Raw genomic sequence first — 23,233 nt, 5'->3', positions numbered from 1 at the left:
TGTAGCTGTGCGGGCGGCAGGATTAGGCCCTAGGCCTACTCTAAATTAGGCCCTACCCTAAGTACTACAGTACTAACGTTAGACCTACCTGAAGTTTCTATGAGGTACTAAGTAAGCGTAGATATCGGGGTAGGGCCTACTCAAAGAGGTTCTACTGCACATCTGGCCATTTTGTCGCGTCGTTGATCCAGAGTCCTGCCGCGATTTCATACGGGCACAGGTCCAGTCCGGCCGCCTTAAACTTGGCAAAATACCGGGACCGATCGATCGACAGGATCCAGATTTTTAGAATATTGCTGGCAAGACATGATGCATGTATCTCATGAATGATGGCACAAATGACAAAATGAATAATGAAAAACAGTCCCCATGTCTGAGCTGCGTAGAGTTGCACATAAATTATACGCGTCGCACATGCATAGCATGCAGTATGCGCATTTATAGGTATGCAGGCTTAGCGCTTGCAAGCTGTTTGTTTTCACTCCAGTCGACCGGAAGTGACGTGTAGCCGACCGCAAGAATACCGTCTTGAAACAGTGCTGGTTGATTAGGCATTTTCACTCACATTTCCCTGCGTGCTTTGATGGTATTTTGTGAAGAAATGAAATAATAGTGCAATATTGTATATCCTCTATCAAACAACGTCATGAAAAGACACTTTGATGAACAACAAAATGGAGAAGAAAAAAGGTCATACTAAGTAGCTAGGCTACCCATGAGTGAAATCATGCATATTCATCTGTTGTGGCGTAGTACGGAGTACGCCCTCTGTTTATGACGTTCTCGAAGAGCTGAGTAGTGATGGATGCATTGCGCATGAGGTGATTCTCTGGCGATCACAAGATGACTAAACATGCGTGCCAACTGCCGCACCGCATCCCATACCACATGCGTGTGATAGCGTGGCCTTAGATGCGCATTGTCAATATTCACCACACACTAAAAACAGGCAAAGCGTACATGTGTAGTAAGCATACGCGATCGACTACGCGGTACGATGCGGCTGTGTTGGGAACGGTGAAACGAAAATAGGATCTGAACAACGAGCAGTGTCAAACGAGTCATCATTACTCCTATTAACTCATTTGTGAGGGACGTCTGTTTGGGCAACTGCTACAAGTAATCTACAACCATACAACTGGGCGATGCAAGAAATTCGAGCAAGACTGAAAGAAGAAGAGACACATTTTTACCGGTACATTTTCATTTTCACTTACCATTGCTTTTCACCTATTCTAATCTATACTCGGATCGAGTCGGAACGGACGAAAGTGAATATTATTTCACCATTTTCTAACGGTTTCTTATTTCATTTTCCCATTTTCAGTAAGTATGTTCTACTGTGGATAATACGTAAACAATGTGCGGCTTAACGTAAATCTCAGTGTTATAACATTTTAGATTGTTGGCTGTTTGATACAATTGACCGTGGTGGTAGGCCTGCTGGTGAATCGATGTGTGTGCATGCATGCGGGGCTTCACGACATCGTTATGGTTGCAATGCCAATGTAATAACTAATGGCTCAAGAGCGAAGGAACCAATATGCAGGTGACCCACACATATCGGGCATGTCGGTGTGTGTCGGTGGATGCTGAATGGGATACATACAAGACTTCTCAAGTATCATAATCTAACAGGGTTAGAATCTACACATGTTGTATTGTTGTAGTCTAGATCTGTATCTGGCAGTGCAGCATGCGGTGCAGTACGGAGCGAACCCAAGTAATTTTACCCACCACATTTTTTTTTTTTTTTCCCACGGACCATCTTTTTGTCTGTCAAATGAGATCACCTGAACTTGGCTTGTGTTGTACTTGAAGTTGAAGTTGTAGACAGAGTTAGCCCATGGTGGCCGTATAAATTCATTTCCCATTTTTATCAGAACACAGCTACAAAGCTGTTGAAAATTTCTATGTTCCAACACAAGAGCACGGTCCACGGAGCAAAAGTAGCTGCAAATCCTGATCATCGCTGCACAATTCAAAATAAACTGTTGGAAAGACTTCCATATGTTACCCCCACTGAAATTGTGTGAAAACAGCTCTAGGTTGACATTCTAAGAAAGGGCGATAATTTTGATGGGGTTTGAGTAAAAAATGGGGCATTGTTTTTTTTTTTTTTTTTTTTGGGGGGGGGGTTAGAACTATTTCTAAAAGAAAAAAATATATTGAAAAAAAGTTTTCTCTCCTCTCACATCCCCTTCCTTCTGTCTCTCTTTTTCTTTCCCGTTCTCCTTCTTTCTGTCTCTCCTTATGACAATCACCATCTCCAGTGGACTTCCTGCAATGTACCCGTAGAGACAAACATGACATAATTGATAAAGGCAACATTTTGACAAAACATTGTCGGGTCCGGGACTCAAACTCACTGTCGTGAGTATCATGAGTATCTGAGCCCAGTGCACTCACTATCGTGCTGCACGATGAGTTGCAAGGCAGAGGTAATTCATGAGTATTAATATACAATGCATCAACTGTACTATGCTGGCCGTAGATGGGGCTATTTACAGTGTACATACTTTCTTCCGAGTCGTCTGCCTTGTATTGTTTTGCATAATACTGTGCAGTCTCGGCAAATGAAGTTTGCACCCCAGCACAGACTGACCTTAGACCTCTTCTAGTTTTGACTGTTTTTCAGGCAATTGAAACGTTGTGCATAAAATGAAAACCATTTAGGTTTATAGGTGGATAAGAGTCTAGGTCACAGGGAATCGCGTAACCCAGGGGTCCGCATCACCCTAGCACACAGGGGTCGGCGTCACCCTAGGGACGCCAGGGCGTCACCCTAGCCTTTTGTCAAGGCCCTCTCGCTGTAATGGGCCAGCGAAGCGAGCCCAGCCGAGCGCGCCAGCGCGAGGGCCTTTTGAGATTTGCTTCACACATTATTATTCATGACACGTGAACCCTTCTGAATACTCATTTTATCGGGTTCCGGTCAACCAATGGAATGGCGCGCTCCCCCAATCCTCAGTCTTGGACGTGTTGTCATGTCTGTTCGCAGGCATCACTGACCACCCGCAGAGGTCTGCCACAGAACTCTACACACTCTGTGTGTGTAGAGTTCTGTGTGGTCTGCGGCGTGCATTCGCTCCATTCAAATCGGGTTCGAGCAGACAGACACACTGATTGGTCCGACTTTTGCTCCCGAAATCGGGGAGCAAAACTCGGTAATTCAAGGGGCTAACAAAAGGATGCGAAGCAGATCTCAAAAGGCCCTCGCGCAACCCCACTCAGCTGGGCTCTCTTCACCATACAGCGAGAGGGCCTTGACAAAAGGCTAGCGTCACCCCAGGACACCGGGTCAACGTTACCCTAACACTAACCCTGACCCTAACCCTATAGTAGGGCAGATATGTAACAAAAATTGGTCGAGATGCTCACATCCGGCAGAAAGTATGAAATTTTTCATATAGCGGTATTTTGGGGCGCTGATTTCAAAAATTGCCGCATCCAAGAGATCTGACCACGGGGTCGGCCACCATTTTGAATTCCAATATGGCCGCCATCACAAAACAAATTTAAAGATCGCTATCTTCAGTTCTGAATGACGTGTGGTACCAAAACTTGGTACACAAGAGCGTTTTGACATATTGAATTTGATGACAGATTAATTTGAAATGTCTGACAAACATCGAATAGCCGCCATTTTGAATTCCAATATGGCCGCCTCGAAATGTTCAAAATCATTATCTTGAGTTCTAAGTGGTGAGTGGCGCTGAAATTAGGTGCAAACAAATATATCAACATACTGAGTTTAAGAATTGACTAATGTGATGTGTCTGACAAACGCCATGCCCGCTATTTTGAATTCCAATATGGTTGCGAAGACAAACATCACGACTAACATTCACGGGCATGCCAAAAAGTGCGGCAAAAATGAAGCATAATGCACCTTTCGCTGACGTCACAATGTAAATACAGCAGCGCGCACTCAATCAGTTACAAACGCGCGCTCAATCAGGTAGCCTAATTTACAAACCCAAGATAGAGATTTTCAGCATTCCAACATGGTAACTATGTAGGAAAATTCAAATTAGCTGCTGTGCAGATTGTCAGACATGTCAAATAAGTCTGTTATTGAAGTTACCATATCACCATGCATTTACATATCAAATTCCAATGGCTTATGTTACTCAGAACTGAAGAAAGGGATCTTTGACGGCGGCCATATTGGAATTCAAAATGGCGGCCGACCCCGAGGCCAGATCTCTTGGATCCGGCAATTTTTGAAATCAGCACCCCAAAATACCCCTATGTGCAAAATTGCATACTTTCCGCCGGATGTGAGCATTTTTTTCACATATCTGCCCCACTACTAGGACACCGGGTCCACGTCACCCTAGGACACCGGGTCCCGCGTCACCCTCGGACACTGGGGTCCGCGTCACCCTAGGACACCGGGGTCCGCGTCACCCTAGGACACTGGGTCCGCGTAACCCTAGGACTGCGGGATCAACGTTACCCTAACATTAACCCTGACCCTAACCCTAATCATAAGCTGTAATGTTAACATAACCATCGAAATAGAATTTTTACATCCTGACCGTAGACCTGTACATGTACATGCATCTTGACTACTGGCATTCTTCATGTTGATTTGCATTTTGGTCACGGCCAAGTTGTCTAATAATTTTGGTGAGTTAAATAAGGGCGAGTTACCTTCAATCGAGCGATGTACATTGTACATGCAAACGCGTACACAGAGCAAAGTACAGTGTCCATCCATCGCATCAGTCTTTGAACTGTACATTTCGCTAGCAATTAGAATCTAGTAACATCAATCTTTTTTACAACTAGATAGCAGGAGCTTGATTTGGAAGGAAATGACGTGGCACTATCGCTTAAACTTCATGACAAACAATTGGTTGTAAAGTACGCACAAAAATTAGGATTAATCACTAGAAGCGTAATGTAAGTCCCACCTACGTGAAATAGAGTCGATGAGTAAATTTTCACTATTGTTACATTTTTATAGGTTTTTAGTAATTTCTGCCACTATTTCCACCAATAGACATAGATGTACATTGTATTAAAATGTATTTTATGACTAAATATATTTTCTTCTTTTTTTTCTTCAATGTTAGTGGGGGGTACATATTCATGGAAGTCTAGCCAAACCGTCTTCCCACTTTGGTTTGAACGATCGATGCAAGGTTGTGCGCATATGTGACGAAAAGTGCTCTGGAATTGTACAGCGATCGCTTCTGCGAGTGTGCGACTGATCTATAGAGATCAAGGTCACACACTGCTTGGTGCCTTGAGTGTACCGCAGTACGGCTAATAACAGCCTGGCCTTTTGAAATGCAGCGATAACCTTCCAGGTCATTTCAGCCTATTCTACGGCCATGCCAGGGGTAATCATTGGGAGAAAAGTGACCTACAAATTGTACAGTGCGCAGACAACGCAATAGATCTTCATTTTCGTCAGGTTGTATATAATTGTGTACATGTACAAGTCATTATCAATAGCACCAATCTGAATGATCACGATTAGATATAGTATTAGTAGTACACATCGGTTTGAGGTACTAAACATAATGTGATTAAAGGTAAAACATGGTTCTCGTTAGCCTGCAGAAATTTTGCTACAAAATGTACACTTATGCCTATAAATGTGTGGAATAATGCTGTAATAACAAGATATTCATTGGGTAACAATGAAAACGCGTAATATTAACCAAAAAGGTTCGCCAGAGTCGCAGTCTTGGCACTCACCCAATCGGAGTTAGGCTATCTCAGACTCAGGGACAACTCGGCCTCGCTTTGATGGCGGGGCCGATTTGTCCTTCTGATTTGTACTATGGTATGGTAGCGCTTCGCATTCTGGCTGGTCACAGTTAGGGTCTGAGTTGATATAACGCACGCGTGCATCAAAGAACCTCTTTGGTATGCATACAAAATGCATGTGTGCCTATGTATAAAATATGGCGATTCTGAACTGCGGTAAATTGTCTGAAATAGGACTGAGTTGTTCCCGAGTCCAAGTTAGACTGGATCATCCATGGAATAAAAGTTGGTATACCGACTATTATCATTTTATACTTTTAATTTCAAAATACTCCAAAACTACTCATCATCCTGGCAAATCGCATCAGCCAGGTAAGTTTCTTGGTATACCCTTACGATATATTGCAAGCAAATAAAAATGGTGCAAGACAGGTTCTCAAACCCGTACCAGAACTATGCTGTGCCTTTAATTCAACATCCATCCATATCATCGTACTAAGTAGACTGGCGATTGGTATACCCTGTCATGTCACGACTTGCTCTACAGCAACAGGGCTGTGTATACTGTATACGCCATACATGTACAATTTTTTTAGCGAGTCTAAATTTTCATGAATTGGGACTTCCTAACGAGTTCATGGGTGGTTAAATTCGTGATCGTGGAGTACTGTACTGAATGGAGAAATGTATATGTGTGCATCACATTAATATCGGGATCAGAGTCGTTATTTTCACGTGTCTGCAATTTCGCGAATAGCACGTGAATCATGAAATTCGCGAAAATGAAGACCTCGCGAAGTATTCGGCGCACACAGTAGTTATTGCAGAGTGAGTCATTAGAATCTAGAGAATTCTGTTGTCTCCATGACTGGCATTTTGATTCTTCTGAAGACTGCGAATATGAAAGATATGAAAATGCAGGGATGTCAAGTGTTATTCCTGACACCTAAAAAGGCACTGAAGTGGACTCCCTTTATAATGAAGTCCTTGGGACCGGCAATTTTCTTTCGTTATATAGAAATTTTTGTTTTATATAACGAAACCAAACAAACAAACAATAAAAAAACATAGAGAGGAAAATGTTGCTGCCTGAAATTTTATTTCGTTGTAACCGATATTTTGTTGTAACCGTGTTTGTTATAACATGAGTGCACTGTACTCGATAAACATATACCTTGGTAATGCTCATAGCAGGGCTCCACACTAACTTTTTTTTTGGGTGGCTCGATGGGGCCACCAAAACCAACAATTTCAAATTTTTGGTGGCCTGAGAGAAACATTTGGTGGCCCGAAAAAAACAATAAAAAACATTAAAAGTCCCTTTTTTAAAAAAAAAAAATGAGTCACACACTCAGTGCATACATTTATGCATTTCCAGCTCAAAAAGTTACAAATTTATTGACATACTTTTCAAAAAATTTTGGTGGCCCGACTTTCATTTTTGGTGGCCCTGGGCCACCGGGCCACCGTTAGTGTCGAGCCCTGCTCGTAGGAAATTTGCTCTTCAGATAAATGTATGTAGTTTTCCATGCAGCAGAAGTGGTATGCGTCTCATGTGAGTGTGCATGTACATGTAGCATCCTATGTGTTCATGAGGGAAGGGGTGTGGTTTCTGCCAAGAATTTAATGTCATTGATGTTATGGGGGGCTGGGGGATGGGGGATGGGGTGAGGAAATGGGGGAGTATCAAGCTGTGGAGTCATAGTGAACCTGCTCTTGGAAGAGGTACAAATGTACATGCTAAAGACTGTGTCTTCGTCTCTGTAGGATTCCTATAGAGTGTCTATGAGTTTCTGGCCAATATCCAACACATTCCACTTGATGCTTCATAGCGTAGTATTGATCATTCAGCCTCTTATACCTGTCAAAATTGATCATTCCAATTGCCAATCAATGTGCAGAATGTACTTTGCTACTGCTTATGTAATGAAGTTGCTTCCGTTTGTTTCACCTTGTGCTTCTGCAAAGGTCATTGTCTCATTACGTTGATTGACTAACCATGAATCCCTTTTGGTAATTTGCTTTCTGATGGCCTATCGACCAATGTCTACAATATCATGGCAGCATTTGAGATAAGTTTTCTCTTGAAAGACACCAATAGTGTGGCTTTATAAAGAAGTGTATGCACGTTACGTATAGGTGGCTCTTTAGACATCATAACACAGTCTACATTGTAATTAAGATCATGCCAGAGCTGTCCTTAGGTAGAGAAGAGTAACAACTTTTTCTCGTTCCTCAAGGATTTTTCCTGAAATATTTGTATTTTCAGAAATAAAATTGCCTCGAGTACACACAGACATATTGTAGTAATGCCTGGGATAATGTGCAAAACTCTTCCTTCTTCCTTTGTGAAGTGTCAACATGAGAGGTATGGCTTTATGACCTTTTTTCCTACGTGCCAAAAAGCATGATTTCCCTACGAAACCGGGATTACCTTGAATCCAAATGTACTTATATGGTTTGTTTGGTTTCCAATGTCACATTGTGAGCTTTCCCATTGATCACTTGCTGCAGGTTTCCAAGTAAACACATGGACAGAACATCAGCACATTACTCTCACAATTTCTTCACCAGTGCTTGCAAGTGTGTAGATATCCTACTTTCATTCATGCAGCAAGAAAAACACACCCTTGTCAGAGAATGTGTCATGCTCGTTGGTAGCACTGGCACATAGACTTGTCTATATGGTCCAAGGTACGAGTGCCAACTGGCGAAAATGGGTTTTTCAATTTGCAGAGGGACCATGCACTATGCAGACTGAGGAAGAAGTGCTGCGCTTTTTACATCGTGTTTGCACATGCAGCCCACAATGTAGGCAAATTCGTCTTCAGAGAGTCTCTGTGACATTTCCATCTAGGCCATTGTCTATGACAGTACCCCCCAAAGGTACATGTACACTGTTGCTCGGGGTGATACTACTGTACACCCACAAAGTCTCATTGTCTGCCCCTGTGCTCTCGTACTGGACCTCATACTTGACATTGCGACCTGTCCAGATTTACGCAAACTCAAGGATGTGCATGTTTGTTTTGACTGATCATTTCTTGCTTGCTGTGTACTATTCAAATTTATGAAGGACTAATAGGGAGCACCAGCACTTACTGCCCCATCCCCTTCTTTGTTTTCTTACATATTTTTTTTTTCCCCTCCCAAACTGGATTTCCATTGTTTGCTGATGCAGTGTGATGCTTGTATCACCGTCAAAGTCAAATAAAGGTCAGTTGTATACTCACGACACCACACAAGGCCTGCTGAGCCTCGTCTGGAGGTGACTCTCATATGACTGTCAAAAATTCAGATGGGTATGTACCCACCCTCTGCCCTTGTGCCTACTGGGGACAAGGGGCTCTGACTCATGAATGATGCTCAATGACGGTTTGAAACCACACTGGATGTCATAGGAAACTCACGTCCTTCCTGCCTTGTTATGTGGGGGGGGGGGGGGGGGGTAGGGTGGAGGGGGGTTGTGAAGGAATTCATTCAAACTATATTTGATATTCAGCTTGAAGATAAAGGTCAGAAGTCAGGTTTTTCAAGAACTGAGTTGTGGTGTTTTCAGGATATATATATATATATATTTTTTTTTTTTTTTTTTGGGGGGGGGGGTGTATAGAGTGCAGTCAACTTCTTAAAAACTCAAGTTTTGTACCATTAGAGTGTGTCAGTGGAATGATTATTGTTGTTTAAACCTTGACTCAAGGAGGAGGTTAGGTTACTAGTTAAGTGCATGTGAGTATCTCACTTCCCGTTTGTTACAAATTCCTGAAGTTGAGCAGAGTGAATGGGTATTATCATTTCCCATGTCACAGGACAATGAATGGAAAAATGAAATATTGTATACATACCGGTACGTGTCAGAATACAAATTACAGAGAGCTAATAAATTGGTTACAAAGTTGTCCAACTGGATATAACAAGTTATTTGGCTTTGTGTGAAGAAGTTACAATTGTAACATTAACAGTTGCATACCCCTTTTCGATGCCTTTCTCTCTTCTGGCGGATTGCCAATGAAGGGTATTAAATGTGAATACCACTTCAAATTGAGCATAACATATGATTATCATCACCGAGTGCTCTTTCATTGTCAAGTACTGCTATTATTTTGTACAATTGTACTTGCCCATATTCCAGATCAACCACGCAAGCTTTAATATCATGCAATTTGTATTCTGAGCTCAAGAATTTATCACAGAATTATGTAGGATGAAAAGTTACGAGCATGGAGCAGTAAAATCAAGTTAACTATCACTGCCTTCCCGGCTGGATAAGAAATTAAAAGGACCACAAAAGTACCTATGGAAGTGAGTGTGTGGGTGAAACTACCATCATTTCAACACACCTCTGAATGTGACTTTCAGTTCGGCAGTTATTATTTGTGTGTAGTGGCATGTCTTTGTACTGCACTTTCATGCACAGTGTCCTAGAAAGTAGGTCTGATTAGGGACCTTGGCTATGTTTTGGAGAATGTAGACCACACAAACAATCTGGTAATTGTGGCGTGGTTTGGTTTGATTGGGATTTAAACATGAAAACCTCAGGTCACTGACAGCATGATAATCGATATGACTGCATTGTGACATCCAAGGTCTCTGCACTGTTGCCAAACAGACAGACAGACACACACACACACTCACACAAACACACTTAGAAACACAATAGTTACTGTATGTTCAGAAGGTGATCCTCAACTTCAAGCATTTAACCAAGCTAAATTTGAGGATAAGCTCTATGGGGCGCCAAGTGTCACATGGTCTATTTCATTGCGAAATCAGTCATGACTGACTTTGTAACGAAATCAACCGTGCAACACTTGGCACCCCATAGAGCTCATCCTTCAGGTTAAGGACCACTGTCCTTATGTTATTGATAATTAGATTGACTAAAAATCCAAGTGCATCTGCCACAAGTACAAGCAAACATTGATCCTTCCTTGGTAATGAGCTGCCTCGAGGAAACTACAAATGTGACCGGCGACAACGGTTTCAGGCAAAAGTCGGGAATTTTGAAAATTCATTTTTTCACTGATTCACATTGCCCATTTCCTGAGCTTTGCATTGATATAAAACACATGTATTTTTCGGCACCATAAGTGGGCATAGATAGAGAAATAAAATGCACTTTTTAAGTTGTTAGCCTCACAAAATTGCGAGAAAACAGGCTTTGAAGATTCACCTCTTTCTCAAAGACTATGTCCGAGCGCGATGCGAGGGGAGAATCACCCATCCGTACGATGGTGCCAATCGATGTTAAGCTCCGCCTCTAGCAACCACATCGCCTTCTGATTGGCTCACTGAGAGAGTCAAATTTCCCGGGCACCTTCCTCGGAGCTCAGCGTATGGAGCCGATAAACAATGCGTTTCGCTCAGGTTTGTTTACAGTACCTCTTTCAAGATGGCGAATACGATAATTGCACGTAGAGCTGTATGGTGTACATGTACATGTGTATTTGGTGCACGCATTACGCAATGGCATCCACACGCCATGACCGTGTGCATGTAACAGGAGCGGTGGCGAATCCACACATTTCCAAATCGCGTTTTCATTGTGGTTGATTTGTCTATATCATTGGCGACCCTTTTGAAGGCAGAAAATTGCTTGTGCTGGCAAGGGTCACGCTTCCTGTTTGTGTTACTTTTACAAGACACGCATAACATGTTGCTTTGTTCGGTGGTGCTAATTAAATTAAAACAAACAAACAAACTCGACTCGTTAGTTTGGTGCGATCTTGACGTGTAGTATTTGAATATAACTAGTCACATGTGACGTACCGCTCCTTTCCTCTCATCTACCTTCATGCTGTCATAATTTCTACTACAAGTACATGTACAAGTAGACAAGTTTGAAAATATCTAGTTTTCTTTTCACACGGTTATGTCATGCTACATGATTTTTGTTTCACTTCCGTTGTCGAACATTGCGGTAGAATAGTTTGGATAGAAAGCCAAACGAAGAGCACGCACTACAGAGCGAGGGTATATAAACCAGTATAGCAAGAACAATGGAGCATGTAATCGTGCACGCATGGACAAAGCATTCCCCAAACGCTGCAACTGGTGTCTCGAAAGCCGAATTATGTAAATATATGTGCGACGTACCAGCCAATCGCATGCGAGACCCCGCGCCGTAGCAACGCTGGGGATATTGGCGCGGAGTTCGAAAGAAGCTCGAAACTGACAAGTGCGATCCAACATAGGGTGCTTAAAATTCCATTTTCGATAGGAAAAACTTAGTCTTATGCTATGAAATTTAGTGTAGATGTAGAAAACATATCAAAGATTTGATTTCTGCAAAAAACCTAAATCGACAAAAATAATGGTCAAAATCTTTGTACCCCGCCTAGGAGGGAATTTGCTCTTGCGACTTTTGCCTGAAACCGTTGTCGCGGGTCACAAATGCTTGTACCTCTTTTTATTTACTCTGTGTACTTCCAAATGTATTCCTGATGTTTGCCTTGTTACAATTTGAGTGCTACCCCAAACATTCCCCCTTAAAGGACAAGTTCACCTTTATAGACATGTGGATTGAGTATATGCAGCAATATTAATAGAACAAATCAGCAAGAGTTTGTGGAAAATCAGACAATCCGTTTAAAAGTTATGAATTTTTGAGGTTTATGCTAAGTCACTGCTGCATGAGAAGACTACCTCAGCTTGTGATGTCATATGTGTACAACGATATAAAGAAAATATAAAGAAAATTCAAGATATTTTCAGATATTTTCACTTTTCTTGCATAATAAAAGAACACTTGACTTCCCTCTTTCAAAAGGCAAGGGGGAATAATATTACCCTTAACATACGTCAGTGACGAGTCGAGGAAATGTGCACTTTTTTGAAAAAGTAAAATTTTGTGGAATTCTCTTTATATTTTCCTTATATCGTTGTACGCATGTGACATCAAACACTGTACTAGTCTTCTTATCCAGCAGTGACTATGCAGATACTTTAGAAATTCATAACTTTTGAACGGATTGTCCGATTTTCCCCAAACTCTCACTGATGTGTTCTACTTACTTTGCTGCATTCACTCAACCCACATGTCTATGAAGGTGGACTTTAAAGGGACTGTACAGTACTGGTTGAGGTGGGGATTCATGTTTTGAACATTCTTAGGTGAGATAGTGAGAAACATCTCATGAAATATGAAAGAGCATGTAATATTAAAAAGGATTCAACGTTTATTTGATGAAAATTGGTGTTCAAATGGCTGAGATATCCAAAAAAGTGATAATAATAAAAGGCGACATGCCCCACCTTAATTAGGATCTCTTTGTTTCACCTTGTTTTTGGATATCTCAGGCATTTCAAAACCGATTTTCATCAAATAAACTTTTGATACCCTTTAGAATTGCATGATCTTTGACATCTCATATAGAGTGCTTTCTGAATATCTCGCAAAACGTTAAAAGCAAAATTCTCACTCGACCAGAACTGTACATACCCTTTAAAGACTTGGTAGAGTTGGGATACCATAAATTGGGAAGGTTGGCCCAGCTTGAATATATCTGAGAATCCCGATAATGAATTTTGTATACATTGTAGCTTTATCACTGATCTGGCTGTATGTGTACAAATTTGTAAGTACACATGCAGCCATAGAATCTTGACTTGAGTCAGATGTTCCTGATGAACGTTATATTCGCTGAGTGGTGCTAGTTATGGTTTTTGATTGTGCCTCAGTTGGCAGCAAATGAGGCGGGCCACCCATGAATCCCTTTGCTATTGGGTCTAAACAGGACAGAAACATGATATATATTTTCGTGAATTGGAGCTGACGGCCTTTTCTGCGGCATGAAATTTTCGCGAATTGCCACTGGCATTCAATGCATACAGTGTAGACGCGAACTTTGGCGTGCATTTTAATTTCGCGAATCTTGCCCTCGCGAAAATCACGAAATTAGAATGCACGCGAACATTCCTCGTTATACAGTATACAGTTGTAAGCTGCCACCCTACAACATAAGTCATATACAGCTGTAGGCTATATATAGCCCCTACTTCATGTCCTCAGTGAAATTACCTTAAGAGTTATTTGAAATACACAAGAAAGTCAGTTTCCTTCACTGTATTCCTGCGAAAGACGGTTTCCGTAAATAGTCGCACATTCCTAGTATGAGCATTGTGCCCTTGATTCTGCCAAGGTGCTCCAGAATCCTGCAAACAGTTGGTGTGATGTGTGTACGGTGAGTCACTTGGGATGGGATTTTCTGCACATCCTACATGTATGTGGGTCTCTTATAATGCTGTCTTGCACAAGGATGTTCTCACATCAAGAGCCCCATTTGCATTGATGCCCCACACTCATGCACTGCAGCTTTTGCTTTGTGACTTGCAGCTTTTGCTTTGTGACTTGCAGCTTTTGCTTTGTGACTGTCAAGAATTTGAGTGGGGAGAACAAGTAGCTTCTGTATACTATGCCATTAATTTTATTTTTTTTTTCACCAGTCAGGAGCTCTTTGCAATGATAGCATGAAAATATTTACTGTCATCCCGACATGAATGTGAAGTGCATTTGCACATTTCTCTGTTCACTACTGTAATCCAGTCACAAATTCAAGCACTCGGCAAATTGTCGGGAAGTCCCGATTTGCAATTTGATGTCATTTCCTCAGCTAGAGATGTGGCATTTATGTATGGCACCCAGTCATGCGTTTATGTCCTCCAAGAGAAACTAGATTTAGAGAATGGGAGCATGCATTGCAAATACCAAGGCATGGATGGAGTGGGTGGGTGATCAGTACCAATTGACTCTGTTTGCTGTGTTTGAAAGATTTCATGCTTTCCACGCATCCTATGTTAATTGGCGACCTAAGATATCAAAACAGTAAGTGTTACGCTTGACTTGCTTTAGCGTTGTACATGTATATAGGGAGCAGCGAGTGTGTACAGTTTGTACACGTGTATGTTTATAAAAGCTTTGAACATCAATATGCACATTGTCTACGTGGCCTTCTTAAGTATACACACTTGATCGAAATGCCTTTGTTCTTTTTTTTTTACCCCAGCAACTTTTTGAATTGATTACATTCTTTAGTAGAACAGAGGTTCATGCTTGATGAGTCCCTGTAGTGTTACAATTCCATCTGAACTGTTCATTGTTGGCTCCTTCTTGGTTTTCCACACAATTATCATTCAGATAGACGTATGCTTGGACGTGCTAATTAGTCGTGCAATTTTGAGCTATCCATCGGTGTTATTTATTCAGGCAGCGGGGAAAGTAGGCTGGTGCCATTTCAAATGTAGACAATGATTGTGTGCAAGTTGCAAATACAGCATTGTTCAGCAGGCATTGTTAACGCAGTTGTTCAATATGTTCCCGTACAACCAATTGGGGGGGGGGGGGGGGAGGGTAAGGGATTAGATTGACCAGTTGGGTCAGATGCGCATAGCTGGTAGGTCGTACAGCTGAACATAGCACAAGGTGACTTTCAAGTTTATCTTTACTACAGCTCTCCCCCATTGGGGGACAGATTTAGGAGACTGCTACGAAACAGGATATGACTGAGGTGTGGGGAAGTTTCTTGCGAAAAACTCCGGAACCACTATGACAGAGGTGATGATAGGAAAGGGAAGGGGGGGGGGGGGATTGAGTGATTTAGCAATATTCCCATTTCCATTGAGAACTGTTGATAAACTACATTAACAAAATGTGGTGTTAAAAAGGGTCTACCATCTACAGTGTATAATGAAAAATTGCAGTGTCGTTGCTACCGAAGCTCACTAGCAGGTTAGTTTCACAGTCTGCGATATGCAGCTACGACCATGGTGGCAGCAGTAACCTGGCCCGTGAGCCGCACATTTGGAGTTAGCCTGCGTTGGTATCGGAGCAGAAGTCGTGTGACAAAAACAATGATTTCTCTGTGACAAACATACTCATTCCAATTCATCACAGCAAACTTCACGCTGAGGTAGAAAAATATCACACCCTAGTGTGGTTTTTCTGCCAATTTTTCAGATGGCTTGTTGCAGTGTTGTTGGGCAACTTTTACGTAAAGGTCACATTTTAAAATATTTTGATGAGCTGCAAATTCTAATCAAGAGTGCGTATGGCCCTAACGCCCAGGAACTTTGCAATGCCACTATACATCAACCTCTGACTATTTATAGTACCATAGATCAGAGCACCTGTCTAGATGCAGCACTTGGCTAGTGTTCCCATGAGGTCTTCGAGGTATAACATGTACCGGTACTGATTTTAACCCAGTGGGATTGCCATATTTGTGCTTGTAGTCCCATTCTGTTCAAAGAACGCATGCCTATTGAATGCTAGACTGCTCTCAGGTATGAAAGATTAGATTATTATTTGGCAGGTTTGATGTCGAATTGATAGATTGCGACTAATGGCTATGTCAGCGAGTAAGGCGTGTATGTACCGTCATACCACATTTCTTAACAAATTTCATTTGTGTAAATTTGCAAAAGGTGAATTTTCGAAGGTCTACTCGTTTGCACTCTTCAAGCTGCAGTACATTGTCTGATGGATAATATGCAAATTTACTGTTAAGACCTGTGCACTCTGTACAGGTAAGAGAAAACACTAATAGGTTTTACTGGTGCTGCCTTCATTGATCCATCTTGTACAGAGCCAGGCAGCATTCTCTCCACATCAACGGAATATGGCTGTTGCTCAATGGGTTTTATTCAAACTTGATTTTGATGGAAGTGAATGGTTCCAAGTTTTATATTTTTATAAGGTGATTCTGTTTCTTATGCTCATTCAAACTTCTTCCATTTGATGGGAGTGCACCTTTCCTTGACTAAAGCTGAGTTTGTTTGTTTTTTTAATTATTTCTTACAAATCTTTCAAAAGATTATACAGTCTTGTTCAATACTTTAAGCAAATGTCTGCACTGCTCCCTACAATTGTACAATTGTAATTTATCACTTAGTAATCATAAGACTTTGAAGGCAAGGAAGAATTCTGTTTGTGTGTGTATGAGGTTATCTGTTCAAAACAGTCTGGATGAAATCAGATATTTTGATGCCAAAAATTTGAAACAGTTGATCGGTTTCTTCATAACATGAATGCTTTACCTTCAAAGATATAGACTACAATGCATCAGGTGAGAAACATTCTTTTGGTATCTTGTTGAGTTTAGGATTCTGTGTAAACAAAACATTGTGTCTTCAAAAGCTAAGCAAACATTTACTCTTAAGATAGCAGGAGAAGGGGGGTGGTAACAATGTTCTTCACCTGTGAGTAACACACACTGGGAAGATTAATCAATTAAAAGGTAGAACTTGATATGCTACAGTTGGTAAAATATTGCTTTGTGTACATGATGTGTTTTTGCTGATGGTCAGCAAAGTTACCACAGAAAACAATTTGTTGTACTTTATGACACTTGGCAGTCATTTAGCTGAAAATGGCTCTGACGGTAATAGTGAAACTTCAGTCACTCATAACCTCAATATTGCCCTTACTGCTGTGCGAATAAAAGGCTATTGATCCGCCACCTCAAATCCAATCTGAGACCAAGTCTTGCTTCTGCCCTTGCTGCTGACTCTGCCAGTGCCTGATAGCATCTGGACATGTGTGGACGGCAAGATGACCAGCTGTAGAAGCTGGCAATTACTCACCAAAGTCACAAATTTTCATTGCTATGAAGCATTTATCGCTAATTTTCTGGCAGCAATTTTTCTTTTGAAAGTTTGCTGTTTGTGTAGTTGAATTCAGTATCTGAGACTGGTAGTAGTCCTGGTAGCAGGTACTACAATGTAGTAGCCACATGGTCCTGGTAGCAGGACCATGTGGCTCAGATTTTTTGCTTTTTTGTTAAACTTGACACATTGTTGAACGGTGCTTCTGATAGTCAACATTTCCTCCGTGGAACAGGCTTGCTTGCTTCTGTTGAGATTGTCATTCTGCCCAATAGGATCACCCTGGCATTAGGCTAGATGATTTAGTTGTACTGTACATGTATGTCAACCACCTCTGTGGCCCGTTGCATAAAAGTTACTATTGTGGTAGCTTTGCCATCCAATGGTAACTACCATGGCAACAATACTCAACAGCCAATCAAAATCAAGAATTCCATGGAAGTTACCATTGGATGGCAAAGTTACCACAATAGTAACTTTAATGCAACGGTCCACTGGTGGACCACTGCTTCAATAATCAATATTATATCCCTCATGTAAAGCTTCTTGCCATAGGATTGTACAGAGCACGAACATGGTGTAGTTTTACTAGCTAGCTACGAGCAGCTGGATGCGGTGCAATTGGTTACTAGCCAGCGTGATATAGTACTTTTGGGAATCCACGATTTGCACCCATCGTGATCATGTGATCGATATCTACATTTCTCACTTAAGAATGTACGCAGTGCGCGTAGTAGCGATACTTTTGAGCGACAGTCCTGTGGCTTGTAGCTAGCTAGCTAGCGCTAAGAGAGCGCGCGGTGTGATGTGCGACAGCATTACAGAAATCTGTGTGGTTAAATGGCGTTGCCGGTCGGTGTGTAACGTGTGGACGTGTGATACGTGATCAATGCATTCAGCTCAATTGACAAAGTGACTGCTTCCAGTAACGGAAGAATGATCGCAGGAGGACACCATATCAGGTATACGAATTAGGAATAAACTAAAACCGATTTTGAAGATGATCTGGGTAACGAAGACGCTTTAGGCCTACTTCTAACGTAGTCCTGGACCTCGATCTTTCGGAGTTTTGCACGCTGTAGTGTAGCTCGTGTGTAGGAATCAACAACAGCGCAGCGGTGTCGTTCGCTACGCGCTGCACGCACTGCTGCTGCACTGCTACAGTCTAACGTTAGATTTATCGTTCACGAAACCTGCACACTTTTCCAAAAGGGAACCGTCATTACTCTAGTAAAATGCTCGAGAGGGATATAAAACAAATATCGACTGCTTTCTTTCGGGCCATGGTAAAACTATTTGACCTCGGTGATGTCTCAACAGTGCCATGTCCCTCGACTTCGTCTCGGGACATAGCACTGTTGAGACATCACCTCGGTGCAAATAGTTTTACCATCTCCCTCTGCAGCAGTCGATATTTGTATACTATTGACCCGTTATGCACTGTACCAATAATTGCCAGTGGTAATGACAGAAAATTTCCATGGTGTGAGTATCTGGATCAGTTGGGGGGGGGGACATGTTTATAACATTAGCAAGAGGCTGTAAAAAGAGAACTTGAAGTGAAAATGGTGATTGATGAATGGTTTTCTTCACCCTCTATACTTCTGTGTTCATATCAATACAATGACTCTGCTCATGGTTACCATCCACTAATGGTAAATGTTTTCTGCTTTCCTTTTTTTCTGTTGCAGGTACAACCTTACTACAGTACCATTTGTCGAATTGTCCACCGTTGAGACTCCAAGGAACAAAAAGTTGATCTGCCCATAGAGAGAGAGAGAGACATTTCACACTGCAAAATGGCAGAAAATGGCGATAGCGAGCCGCTCCACGTCTCGCTCATCATACGTGCAATCCAGGCCATAGCCTGGGTCTACGACATGGCCACGTACATCCCGTGGCAGATTGCCACCTACAGTGCGTGGCAGTACCAGAACCGACTCAAGGCGCTACCAATAGACGGCGACAGGCGCAAGGCTTGGCGCATCATCGGGACCAACGGGCTCAAGATCCGGCGGCGCGAGGACTGCGCGACCCTCGCGGAGGACTTTGAGAGGAACTGCCAAGAGTACAGTGACCTGGAGGCGATAGGAACTCGTCAAATTCTTTCCGAGGAGGATGAGGTGCAGCCAAATGGCAAAGTCTTCAAAAAGGTACTTGATGTTTTATTCTTTTGAGGATGTGTAATGATCTAGCTATCTTTTCAGTCGTACATCTGAACTTAATACCTGGAATATATGTTAGTAGCAGCATTGAATTACAGCAGTTGCGTGTGCATAAACCCAAGAGAATTTTCAGGGCCAATATTTGTCATTGATACAAACAGATGATGGTGACCTTTTTAGATATTTTTAAGTCCTATTGTAGTCAGTGGCACAATTTGCTGCTTCTGTGTTTCACATTATTCTCGCATGTTCTTCCCTGGTGTGTGCAGTTGCTTGTTGAAAGTTGTGATCAGGGATTCTCAGAATTTGAGCTTCTATTCCTCAAATGCCACACCTGTTTAAGTCTTCTTCATTACGTGTGTCTGCAATGTAGTGCCATTAAAATGTCATATTTGTATAGGTCAGAATTGTCGCCTTGTGCCATTGTGGCATTGAACACTGCATGTCAAGCCAGAAGGTTACGAAGCACGAATACCTGCTGGTAACAGGTACTAAGTCGTCTCATAGAGTGTGTAGTTTCGTATTATGGATATGACAATCTATATATGTAAGAACCTGTTTATGCTAAGCATCATAGGGTAAGGGGTGTTTATTTATCAACACAAATATGAAACAGAAGCATGTCGTACTGTTGAGAGCAAAGTATGTTGCTCAATGAAAAAACAAACAAGAACAACAGAGCAGTGAAGTAACATGCCTTTCAGCATTGCATGAAGATAAAGAATTCAACTGGAGAAGTCACTATCTATTTGAGTAGAGTGATTCTCGTAACGTGAAGGCACTGACAACGTGTATTTTTAAAGATGTACGTACATGTACATGGGAGCTTATTGTTGCCCCTACCCCCCCCCCCACCCCCGTAAAAAATAATGTAGACAGTGCCACAAGGTGATGACTAACTTCATAGTGGTATACTGTACACACCCCAAGAGACTGCAGTTGCAACAAGAGACATGTTTCAGTACAATGTTCCCCTGTTATTGATGACACAAAGGCCTGTTTGCAGACAAATGATGTCAGGTTATGTCTCCTATTTTCATTCCTAAAGCTCTACCTAAGAAATTGCTGCCGATAAAGGACTATCTTTTTAAAAATATCTTTTCTTACATGTATCAAACATAGTTTAGACGTGTGATGCACATGAAGGTGTAAGTTTTGTTGCCAAAACAAACAACACCTTTGATCTGCAGGCTTGTTTACAAGTGAAGAGCATTGTACAATTGTGTATTATCTAGAAAAATGGAGGTTGCAAAATCCAGTACAATGAGTTTATGACACACCTAACATGATCGGTTTCGTGTTGGGGAAGGTTTTATGTGCTTGTGAGTATCAAATTGGTTTTGTGTTAGTGAAGGTTTTCTGTAATTGCTGATTATCAGTTTTTAAGCTACATGCAAGGTGCACATGAATTGACTTTAATTAAAAATTATTGATGTACAAGTAGGTGAAACTCTGTCCCCTTGAGTCTCATTATTCTGCAGGAGACTCACTGAAAACTATGCATATTCCGTCATGTCCAGACAAAGGAATATAGAAGTCTCAATTAGTTGGGAAAGAGTATTGCATAGATGGAGATGCTTGTATCATACAAATGTTTCCCTGATTGTTCTCTGGAACCTGCCTGATATGACATCAACCTGTTGGGATGAGTTGATTTCGCTGTAATGCACATTTCCCATAGACACCTGGGTGAGTGTACTTGAGACTAGCCTTCAAAAGGATTAATGTGGGAAGGGTGGCAGCCCTGTTAGTATCACTACCCGCAAGGTGCATATGAATTTTAATACATCAATTTTAAATCTTCAATATGTTTTCATTTTCTCTCCCTCCTTCCCCCTCCCCCCCCCCCCTTTCCTGCATCGTCTCTAGTTGATCATGGGGGACTATCAATGGAGAACATACGCAGAGTTCTTCAGCGACGTAGACAACTTTGGCAAGGGCCTCATGAGCCTCGGCCTCCAGCCCAGACAAAACATTCTCATCTTCGCGGAGACGAGGGCGGAGTTCCAGATAGGTCTACAAGCATGCTTCAGATACAACTTTCCAGGTGATACATTTGCTCCTCTGCAGTTTGATGTTTGTATTATATTACAACTGTTAGAATTAAGTGTATTTTGTTCTCCCTCCACCCCTCCCCCCTTCTCTCCCTAACTGAAAGAAGCCATTTGAACTTAGGAGAAAATGGGTATCAGAGGAGCTCATGTGCAATGCAAATTTGATGATGAGCCAAGATCATTTGATAATTCTAGGTGATAATCTAGGTGATAATTCCAGCGATTTTCATTGAGCTCATGGCAAACTTGATATGTTATCTTGGCATGGCATGCTCTGTTATCAAGCATGATCCCACACATCAGACTCAAATCTCACCCACTTAATCCATAAAGAGAGACACATTTTGCCTATAGGCATATCTTCAAATGTAACTTTGTGGATGAGACCAATTGATAAATTGTCAGTTTCTTTTTTTTTTCACATTTTTATTTTTGTCAAAGCACTTAAAGATAATATTATAAAGTTTTGGTACCTCAAAAGTTTCCCTTAGTTTCCTTGTCTTAGTTTGTATTTCAGGTTTTTAAAGTACCTTTCATATAACTAACACCGTGAGAATTACTCGCCCCAAAGTGCTCTCATGTCTTAGTAATCATGCAATAATGGTTTCATACCAGAGCAGAGCGGGCTCTGAAAAATTCGAACGAGCCGTTAGTTTGACTCGACGCGGTACCGCGACAATCAATATACACGTAATGTATGAAACCATTATTGCATGATTACTAAAGACATGAGAGCACTTTGGGGCGAGTAAGTCTCACAGTGTTAGTTATATGAAAGGTACTTTAACCTGAAACACAAACTAAGACAAGGAAACTCAGGGAAACTTTTGAGGTACCAAAACTTAATGTTATCTTTAAATGTGAATGTACATGCCAGCATTGTCAAACTGGGACAACAGAACATATTTGCACCTACCACCCAGCACCATGACTTTTCCATGCCATCATTTGTGTAACAGATGCCTCTGGAGAAACACAAAACAGAATGACACAGAATCCACATATTGGAAAGACAGAGAATGCTACCAGAGGCATTGATTATCGGTTCCCGCCCACTTTGATTCCGCAAACCTTGAGAATAGATTTCTTGATATCAACACTGCCAGTTGCTTTTCTCATTTTAATGTCTTGTCACTTCGGCACCTGTCGTACACATCTTCTGCTTTTGTGCTCACATTCTTCATCACTTTTAGAAAAAGCTACCATTACTCCTAGACTCAACTAAACAAATGTCCATGGCATCACAACCTTCTTGCTACTGTTGCTCTTTGCCTTTTTCTTCTCCCTGTTGTTTCATCATTATTCCTTTGTCTTTCCCCTTTCCTCTTTGTATTTTCCTTTGCGTCATTCCCCTACTCCTTTATTCTTTTCTTCATTCATCTTCTCTATTTCATCCTCCTGTTGCAGGCACTTCTTTTTCTTCTTTATTTACTTCCTCTTCTCTTTCTTTCCTTCTCTTCCTCCTTTTCCTGCTCCTTCTGCGCTTGCTCCTTCTACTCTATGTCCTCTTCCCCTTCCCCCTCCTCCTCCTACTCCTACTCCTCCTCTTTACTTCTTCTCCTCCTCCTCTTCCTCCTCTTCCACCTCCTCTCTTCCTCCTCTTCCTCCTCCTCCTCTTCTTCCTCCCCCTCCTCCTCCTCCTCCTCCTCCTCCTCCCCCTCCTCCTCCCCTGCTCCTCCTCTTCCA

General features: G+C 41.8%; 1 protein-coding gene across 1 annotated transcript; it reads left to right on the top strand.

Annotated features, from left to right (window-relative positions):
• Positions 1 to 970: 970 nt before the first annotated feature.
• LOC139713466 (fatty acid CoA ligase Acsl3-like) lies at positions 971 to 21,540 on the top strand (the record flags this gene model as incomplete). The annotated part of the gene is made up of 3 exons (XM_071625193.1): positions 971 to 1,195; positions 19,020 to 19,481; positions 21,363 to 21,540. Coding segments are annotated over exons 2-3 (532 nt in total), but the record flags the coding sequence as incomplete, so codon positions are not given.
• Between the last annotated feature and the right edge of the window lie 1,693 nt (positions 21,541 to 23,233).

This window comes from Diadema antillarum, unplaced genomic scaffold (genome assembly GCF_040938485.1).
Source record: "Diadema antillarum isolate AM-2024a unplaced genomic scaffold, OU_Dant_1.0 seq00001979_RagTag, whole genome shotgun sequence".
Taxonomy (NCBI): Eukaryota; Metazoa; Echinodermata; class Echinoidea; order Diadematoida; family Diadematidae; genus Diadema; species Diadema antillarum.
This window is presented reverse-complemented; position numbering and strand designations above follow the sequence as displayed.